The sequence below is a fragment of the Schistocerca nitens genome, chromosome 2 (genome assembly GCF_023898315.1).
Source record: "Schistocerca nitens isolate TAMUIC-IGC-003100 chromosome 2, iqSchNite1.1, whole genome shotgun sequence".
NCBI lineage: Eukaryota > Metazoa > Arthropoda > Insecta > Orthoptera > Acrididae > Schistocerca > Schistocerca nitens.
The window spans coordinates 863,558,361-863,567,684 of record NC_064615.1 but is presented as its reverse complement, the minus strand read 5'-3'; the positions used below and the strand labels follow the sequence as shown (position 1 = coordinate 863,567,684).

At 48.5% G+C, this 9,324-nt stretch overlaps 1 protein-coding gene across 2 annotated transcripts in view; it reads right to left on the bottom strand.

The window, feature by feature from the left end:
• LOC126237135 (ribonuclease H2 subunit B) overlaps positions 1 to 9,324 on the bottom strand; it is a 35,953-nt gene that overhangs the window by 10,464 nt on the left and 16,165 nt on the right. Inside the window, exon 6 of one of the 2 annotated variants that reach the window (XM_049946961.1) lies at positions 6,154 to 6,377. In XM_049946961.1, coding sequence (XP_049802918.1) covers positions 6,154 to 6,377 — 224 coding nt within the window. The remainder of the gene's footprint in view (positions 1 to 6,153; positions 6,378 to 9,324) is intronic. The other variant, XM_049946962.1, reaches the window with a different exon arrangement.

The window sequence follows — 9,324 nt, the reverse complement described above, 5'->3', positions numbered from 1 at the left end:
ACACAGACAGGTTACACCTTGCAGGGGAATGCTCTTCAGATGACAGAAAAGGAGTGGCCACGAGGCAGCAATACAAGTGCTACCAGAGATCACTGCCCTGCAGACATTTTCTCTTCCGCAGGTCAAGTGACTGAAAGTAATACCTACAGTACCCTGGCATCCACATTGTATTTACACAGTGTCCTGGCTATGCTCCAGGAATTTGCTCCAAGTGAGTTTCCTGAATCATGTGCTGATTGTGAAAGCATTCCCACAATCATGACCTCATTCTGGACCCACTGCTACAATTACACCACCATCCATGTCGATCTTCACCTCCAGGAGCTGCCAGCTATGGACCTACACAATTCGTGTCATGTACACCAAAGAGATAAGGCATCCAACAGCATTATCAGCAACTGGATTATGTAATGTTTGTCTTTATTTTTGCATCGACAATACGCCCCTTCTGGACTTTGACTGTGGCATGCTTAGTGTATGGCACTGGATTTTGGAACTTTCAATTTAATGTTACATTTTCTGGCCTTCAGCCTGCAGACTTTATTATTGTTCTTCCAATATTCAAGAAGAGACTTGTTTTCACTTATTGTGTTCAAAACAACCAAACATCGTACTCATTTTATACCCTGACATATTTCCTGCACTGCATTCGACGAACTCATCAGTTGGTCTGAGGGATTTTTCCACCAGTCAGTGCCTGTGTGTTCTCTAACCCAGGAAGGTAGTGTTTTGGCATATGTTCTTTCACTTCTACGTACACTTACTGTCATGCTTCTAGCAGGATGGATGTCTCTACCCATGTGTTGATGCTTCTCCAGCAGATGCAGTGCCCCCATGAACTCCTGACTGAGCTGCTGGTGGTCATCTCCACATTGCCTCCAGAGCTCTCCAACTGCCTTTCATAGATCGACTCCATGGTCAAAGGCTCCTCGGCAGTGCCTCCGCTGTTCCAGAAGTTCAACAAGACAACTCAGCCACAGGCGAACAATTTCGCACACACGGAACAGCACTTCTTACCCCACAGCATCACAGGTGATATGCTGCAGCATGCCTTCTTTCTGGGATACATGGGCCCAGACATTTACCACCACCTGCAACAACTTAAGCTGGAAGTGGAACCTCACACTCTGCCCTATTACAGCTTGAAGCCCAGTGCATGTGACAGCAGACTGTGACAAGTTTTTTAGCTGGCATAAACTTAACAGTTTTCAGTGTAGTAACACTCAATGTACATAATCATAAGCAACTTCATTGGTCTGAGAGATGATTCTCATGCATGCCCTCAATGTAGGACTAAGCATAAACTCATTAAATTGAAGGACCCTTTTGATAAAGGAACCTCTTGAACAGTCTCTCAGATCATCACCCCCCCCCCCCCCCACCTTTTGCAAAACACATCACAAGTGTTCGCCACCAAACAGGCTGTCACATCTCCCATCCAGGTTGGATTTACAAAACGCAGGCGAAAACTCAAAGGCCAGACGCTGCCCTCAACAGCTCCCTTCATGCAGCCAGTGTTTTATTAGCCAATATACACCAGTGCCGCTACTAGCGCACTTAGACCACCTCTTGTGGGAAATCTGGACATATGGCTGAAGTGTGCCATGCAGCACTCAAAATGAATACCAACTGCACACTTAATGGATACTTTGGACATGAATGAAAGGGTGGAGCTGTTATTGGTTATATTCTATGTTCAATCTGTGCTTCCCCACAGTAGCCATCAACAACCCATACATCGAGCTGCACACGGCCACGTAGTCCACCGTGACCATCATAGATCGGCAACCTTGACATCGCATGGCATTCCATCCTCTTTGACACTTTGACAGTCCACTGCATAGTTACTGCAATGATACCATTAAAGCCAAAGATCAAATTTACAGCCCAAATTCAGTACCGTTCAACCGCCATCACATTTTGGTCACTGACACTCCTGGAGCCAAAATTTCTTGTGCCTGTTCAAAGCTCCTGGGGCGGGGAGGGGGGGGGGCAAGTGGGGCAGGTGGGCAAGTGAGGCGGGGGGGCAAGTGAGGCGGGGGAGGGGGGGGCAAGTGAGGCGGGGGGGGCAGGGGCAAGTGAGGTGGGTGGGCAGGTGAGGCAGGGAGGGCAAGTGAGGCAGGGGGGGCAAGTGAGGCAGGGGGGGGGCAAGTGAGGCAGGGGGGGCAAGTGAGGTAGGGGGTGGGGGCAAGTGAGGCATGGGGGTGGGGGCAAGTGAGGCATGGGGGTGGGGGCAAGTGAGGCATGGGGGTGGGGGCAAGTGAGGCATGGGGGTGGGGGCAAGTGAGGCATGGGGGTGGGGGCAAGTGAGGCATGGGGGTGGGGGCAAGTGAGGCATGGGGGTGGGGGCAAGTGAGGCATGGGGGTGGGGGCAAGTGAGGCATGGGGGTGGGGGCAAGTGAGGCATGGGGGTGGGGGCAAGTGAGGCATGGGGGGCAAGTGAGGCGGGGGGGCAAGTGAGGCGGGGGTGGGCAAGTGAGGCGGGGGGGGGGCAAGTGAGGCGGGGGGCCAAGTGAGGCGGGGGGGGGCAAGTGAGGCGGGGGGCAAGTGAGGCGGGGGGGCAAGTGAGGCGGGGGGGGGCAAGTGAGGCGGGGGGGGGGGGCAAGTGAGGCGGGGGGAGGGGCAAGTGAGGCGGGGGGGGCAAGTGAGGCGGGGGGGGGGCAAGTGAGGCGGGTGGGGGGCAAGAGAGGCGGGGGGGGGGGCAAGTGAGGCGGGGTGGGGGCAAGTGAGGCGGGGTGGGGGCAAGTGAGGTGGGGTGGGGGCAAGTGAGGCATGGGGGTGGGGGCAAGTGAGGCATGGGGGTGGGGGCAAGTGAGGCATGGGGGTGGGGGCAAGTGAGGCATGGGGGTGGGGGCAAGTGAGGCATGGGGGTGGGGGCAAGTGAGGCATGAGGGGGCAAGTGAGGCATGGGGGGCAAGTGAGGCGGGGGGGCGAAGTGAGGCGGGGGGGCCAAGTGAGGCGGGGGGGCCAAGTGAGGCGGGGGGGGGGGCAAGAGAGGCGGGGGGGCAAGTGAGGCGGGGGGGCAAGTGAGGCGGGGGGGCAAGTGAGGCGGGGGGGGGGGGGGCAAGTGAGGCGGGGGGGGGGGGCAAGTGAGGCGGGGGGGGGGGCAAGTGAGGCATGGGGGTGGGGGCAAGTGAGGCATGGGGGTGGGGGCAAGTGAGGCATGGGGGTGGGGGCAAGTGAGGCATGGGGGTGGGGGCAAGTGAGGCATGGGGGTGGGGGCAAGTGAGGCATGGGGGTGGGGGCAAGTGAGGCATGGGGGTGGGGGCAAGTGAGGCATGGGGGTGGGGGCAAGTGAGGCATGGGGGTGGGGGCAAGTGAGGCATGGGGGTGGGGGCAAGTGAGGCATGGGGGTGGGGGCAAGTGAGGCATGGGGGTGGGGGCAAGTGAGGCATGGGGGTGGGGGCAAGTGAGGCATGGGGGTGGGGGCAAGTGAGGCATGGGGGTGGGGGCAAGTGAGGCATGGGGGTGGGGGCAAGTGAGGCATGGGGGTGGGGGCAAGTGAGGCATGGGGGTGGGGGCAAGTGAGGCATGGGGGTGGGGGCAAGTGAGGCATGGGGGTGGGGGCAAGTGAGGCATGGGGGTGGGGGCAAGTGAGGCATGGGGGTGGGGGCAAGTGAGGCATGGGGGTGGGGGCAAGTGAGGCATGGGGGTGGGGGCAAGTGAGGCATGGGGGTGGGGGCAAGTGAGGCATGGGGGTGGGGGCAAGTGAGGCATGGGGGTGGGGGCAAGTGAGGCATGGGGGTGGGGGCAAGTGAGGCATGGGGGTGGGGGCAAGTGAGGCATGGGGGTGGGGGCAAGTGAGGCATGGGGGTGGGGGCAAGTGAGGCATGGGGGTGGGGGCAAGTGAGGCATGGGGGTGGGGGCAAGTGAGGCATGGGGGTGGGGGCAAGTGAGGCATGGGGGTGGGGGCAAGTGAGGCATGGGGGTGGGGGCAAGTGAGGCATGGGGGTGGGGGCAAGTGAGGCATGGGGGTGGGGGCAAGTGAGGCATGGGGGGGGGGGGCAAGTGAGGCATGGGGGGGGCAAGTGATGCATGGGGGGGCAAGTGAGGCATGGGGGGGCAAGTGAGGCATGGGGGGGCAAGTGAGGCATGGGGGGGCAAGTGAGGCATGGGGGGGCAAGTGAGGCATGGGGGGGCAAGTGAGGCATGGGGGGGCAAGTGAGGCATGGGGGGGCAAGTGAGGCATGGGGGGGCAAGTGAGGCATGGGGGGGCAAGTGAGGCATGGGGGGGGGGCAATTGAGGCATGGGGGAGGCAAGTGAGGCAGGGGGGACAAGTGAGGCAGGGGGGGCAAGTGAGGTAGGGGGGGCAAGTGAGGCGGGGGGGGGGGGGGGAAGTGAGGCAGATGGGGCTGAGACAGTGAAAGGAGTACACTAGAGACTTGCTAAACCGGCCACTCCTCACAAATATGGGTGCTGGATTAGTGTAAGTGCCGGATTATTGAGTGTGTCTTCAATTTAGTATAAACACACCATAGGGATTGTATTTTATCAAATCCAAATATACGTTGATTTTCACAGAAAACTTAGTCCTTGAGTGTGTACATACATGTTACTATCACTCGACACTCACTATGAAACGTTTCCCACTTTTTAGTTGTCACAATGATGATACGCCACAGCAGTATGCTTTATCACACAATGGCTTTGCAAGCATTTCATAGGTGCTGCCATGTTTCTGATTGTTGTATAATGTACTCCAGGAAGACATCTCCAACTTCAGCACCAGCAGTTTCAGATATCCTCGTGTTCTCTCCTCCTATGTCCCCTTCTTCACCAGCTTATGCTTACCTCTTTTCTGCTGAAGTTTGGTCATACATAGTTGCTCATCCAACATTGTTGCCAGCAACAATGGTTTTCTGCAAAGAACCTCAATTCAGTTTATATCTGGTTTCGAGTTGCTGCTTGAGGTATAGCATAAAGTGTTTCCTTTTAGAAGCCATGACAATGATCCATAAGGAAAGCCACAATTTCAAAGTGTACAGGAATGTTGTAGATTACAATTTACGAACAACAATGTTGCAGACGAAATTTCATTATTGTAAGCGTCATTTCAGGTTGAACGACTAGAAGGTGGAAGTGTGCCAGATTACTGAGAGGCCGAACAACTGAGGGCCGTATTAGCGAGAGTTTAGTGTAATAATTACCGGGTAGTGGGAGGGTGGAGGGAGACCCAGTCCTAGAATTTGTCTTAAATAATAAGAATCTAATTCAGTAGGTTCACACTGGTACTGAACTCTGTTCCACCCAACTGTAAGATTATTGCGCTACCTTGCTGGGTAGGGAAGGTATAGTTGGTGTAGTAGGAAAAGATGGAAGGTAAACTGATAGGCCAAAAGGCAAGCAAAGAATTGTATTGAAATAAATTCAACACTGAATACAGTCAGTCTTTCATGCTTTTGTAATATGTTATGTATCACATGCACAAGTACAACTTCGTAGTATTCTCGTTCAATTACATGAATGAATATAAACTTGCATGTATGGGGAAATTCAATTCAACTAAATACTAACATGAAGTATCAAATTTTATTCCTGAAACCATTTAGGATAACTATGCCTTATGTAACAAATGTACTGTATCACTGGAGGCAGTTAGTTCAACCTGCCTTGTAATACAGTATCATCTACACACGTAGTTGCCTGCACAGTGAAGTAGTATGAAAAGTAAATACAGGTAGATACCATGAACTTCCAAATTTTGCAGTCGCACTGCATTACTCATAAGGCTTTGCAGTGGCAGAAAAATGTGGTTGATTTATTGTAATAAAATTTCAGCTGTTGTACCTCCTTCACTGACAGGCATTTTCATTTAATACTTGCAGCACGAGCAAGGGAGTGCATGAACATATATCTTTGAGGCTTGCCATTGATGTTTGTAAGTTATAGTTCTGGCAACTGAATGTACTTTATTGTTATCTGTAAATATTAAATTTCAACACTCTACTGCAATATTAGTTATTGTCTCATTCAGTAAACTGAAAATCATGCAGACAACATGTTATTACACCTGCCAGAATACCATTCATTAAGAAAGAATGTCTACAAATCAACAAGCATGCAGCTACTTACAAAACAGTAACTGACTGCTCATTGAAGGAAGAAAGATTGCAAAAAGAGATTTATAAATATTTAAATCTCATGAAACAAACCATGAGCACCTTTTCAGGCTTGGTGAGATCCAGTGCATCTCCATTAGGCAAATCATCTTGACGGGGCCTTTTAGTTTCAGATGCCTGTTGTGCAGGCGCAAGCTTTCGCTTTGATGACTCAGATGGCTGCTCCTCTGGCAGTCCCAGCTTACGAAGTAGCTGCAGGCTAAGGTCATCTGCCAGGTACTCAGATACAAGGCCGTGGGCATACTTAAGATATGCTTCTACAAAACAAACAACAATTCCCTGAAGAATTTGTTTAATTATATGTCATGTGCATATGTAGGTTGAAGAACCACAATGATAACAATGATGGCTTACCACTAATAGATGGGATGAGTATTGAAATAAATATTATAGATAACACACTTACACAAATAAATCATAAACACTGCATTAATTTACATCTGAAATCTAAAAACAGATACTAGATATAATATATATCCTTCTGTTTCCAATTCATTAGTCCCCAATCAATATTTACTTCCTCAAGCCAAGTAGCATGAGTGGTGGTGAGGAAGGAAAGAAGATTAGGGTTTAACGACCTGTTGGCATCAAAGTCATTTTAGATGGAGCACAAGAAGGGGAAGGAAACTGGCTGTGCCCTAGGGACTATTATGGCATTTTCCCAGAGCAATATAGGGAAATCAGGGAAAACCTAAATCTGGATGGCCAGATGGAGATTTGAACCATGGTCCACACCGGGTCTGTAGTATACAAGGTATCCAATAAAACCATTATCAATTATTAATGAGGCAGAAGAACAAGACACCACAAGCATGAGTGTTAACACAATGGACCATTTGCAAATTTTGCACCAAATAATAGAATGGAGTAATGGGTATGCATTATGCCTGTAACTCAAAAGTTTGGGAACAACCCTAGAGGAACCAGTCACTGAGTCAATCTATGCCATTACCTGAAAGAATATAAACATCTTCAATTACACAGTATCCTTTTCATCAGGACAGCCAGGAGTTCAGAACTGAAACAAGTCAGGCAAGATCTTTTAGGATTTAAACTACTCTTACTGATCCTTAAACTGGGCAAATGAAAGAAAAATGTATGTTAATGGAACATTACTAAAGCATCTTAGTCTTACTGATGACACTGTACAGTTTGCCTCTACCGCAGTTAAACTAGAGGAAGAAATGCTAAAAACGAGTTTAAAAGTAGGCATGAAAAGCATTTATAATCAGACTACATAACATTTAATGAATAAAAATCAACAGAAATGGTGACAAAAGACTCCCAGTACAAGATATTGCCCTCACTCGGCCAACAGCCTTGTCGAAGAGTACAGAGGAGGGGACAGTTAAAAGACAAACTCTTGCCCATGGGGGTGGGAAACTGCACTAAAAGATGGAAGAATCAGCAATGACCAATGGCATGAGGGTGCAGAAGGCAATGGAAGCCAATGCATTAAAGACCATTAGGTGTATCCACAGGACGCATGGCCTGTAATTTAAAAAGTGTCATCATGATCTCTCCTTTGGCAAAAGATTCCAGATCAGTCCACCATTCAAACCTTGTAAGGGGACTGCCAAGGGGGAGATGACCATGAGAAAAAGATTGGATGGCCAATGAAAGGGTGAAATACTGCGAGTTGGAGTGACAAATGTCAGAAGGCTGAATGTGGTAGGGAAGCCAGAAAATCTGATAAGGGATATGCAAATGCTCAATATATATATATATATATATATATATATACTGCATGTCAGTGAAGTGAAATGGAAAGAGGATAACTATTTCTGGTCAGACGAGTAGTGGGTAATGTCTACAGCAGCATAAAATTGTGTAACGGGAGAATGGTTAGTTACAGAAAAAAAGTAGTGCAGAGAATAAATTACTGAACAGATCAGTGATAGGGGTGTTCTCATTAGAATAGACAGAAAACTACTGCTGACGACAACAGTTCAGGTATATATGTTGATATCACAGGCAGATATTGAAGAAGTGGAGAAAGTGCAGGAGGTAATGTGAAAGGAAATGATAACCTAATAATCTGGAGAATCTGAATGTGGCAGAAGGGAAAGAAAGAGAAGAATAGGTTATGGAAGATATGGACTTGGTGGTAGGAATGAGAGGAGAGAGGGAGAGACTGAGTTCTACAATAAATTTCAGTTAGTAATCGCAAATACACTGTTCAAAAACCACAAGAGAATGTTGCATACTGCAAAATGCCTGGAGATATGGGAGGTTTCAGATGGATTACTTCATGGTTAGACAGAGATTTAAAAATTAAACACTGGAATGTAAGACATACCCACGAGTAGATACAGGTACAGATCACAACTTAATAAAGATGAAGAGGAGGCTGAGGATTACAGAAGGAAAAGGTAGGAAGGTTAGGGTTTAATGTTCCGTCAACATCAAGGTCATTAAAGACAGGGTACAAGCTTGGAATGTTCCACGGAAGAGAAGGAAATTAGCCATTTCCTTTCAAAGCAAACATCCTGAAATTTGCCTGGAACAATTTGTGTAAATCGCAGAAAACCTAGATCTGGATGGCTGGACACAAATTTGAACCAAGGTCCTCCTGAATGAGAATCCAATGTGCTGACCATTGTACCACCCCATCCAATGAAGAATAGAAAGTGGTCCAGAAGAATCAATGTGCTAAGAAGTGGGATAGGAAGTACTAAGGAATAATGCAGTTTAAGTTCTGACTAAAGACATTGCGATAATGCATACCTGAGTAGGCAATTCAGTTGAAGAGAAATGGAAACCTCTAAAAAGAAGCTGGAAAGAGAAACACAGGTACAAGGAAGGGAACGGAAGAAACCTAGGGTAACAGAATAAGTACTTCAGTTGATTGATGGAAGAAGGAAGTACAAAACTGTTCAAAAAAATTCAGTAACACAAAAATATACATCACTTAGCAGAATTTATGAAATCACTGGGGGAAGTGACAACCAAGTGACTATTCAAGTTGATGTGTAGAATCTATGAGACTGGTGACTTACCACCAGATTTTTGAAAAAACATCCATGCAATCCTGAAGAGGGTAAGAGCAATAAGTGTGAGAACTATTGCATAATAAACTTAATGGCTGATGCATCCAAGCTGCTGGCAAAAATAATTTATAGAACAATGGAAAAGAAAATTAAGGATCTGGTAGACAGTGATCAGTTTGGCTTTAGGAAAGGTAAAGGTACCAGAGAAGGAGTT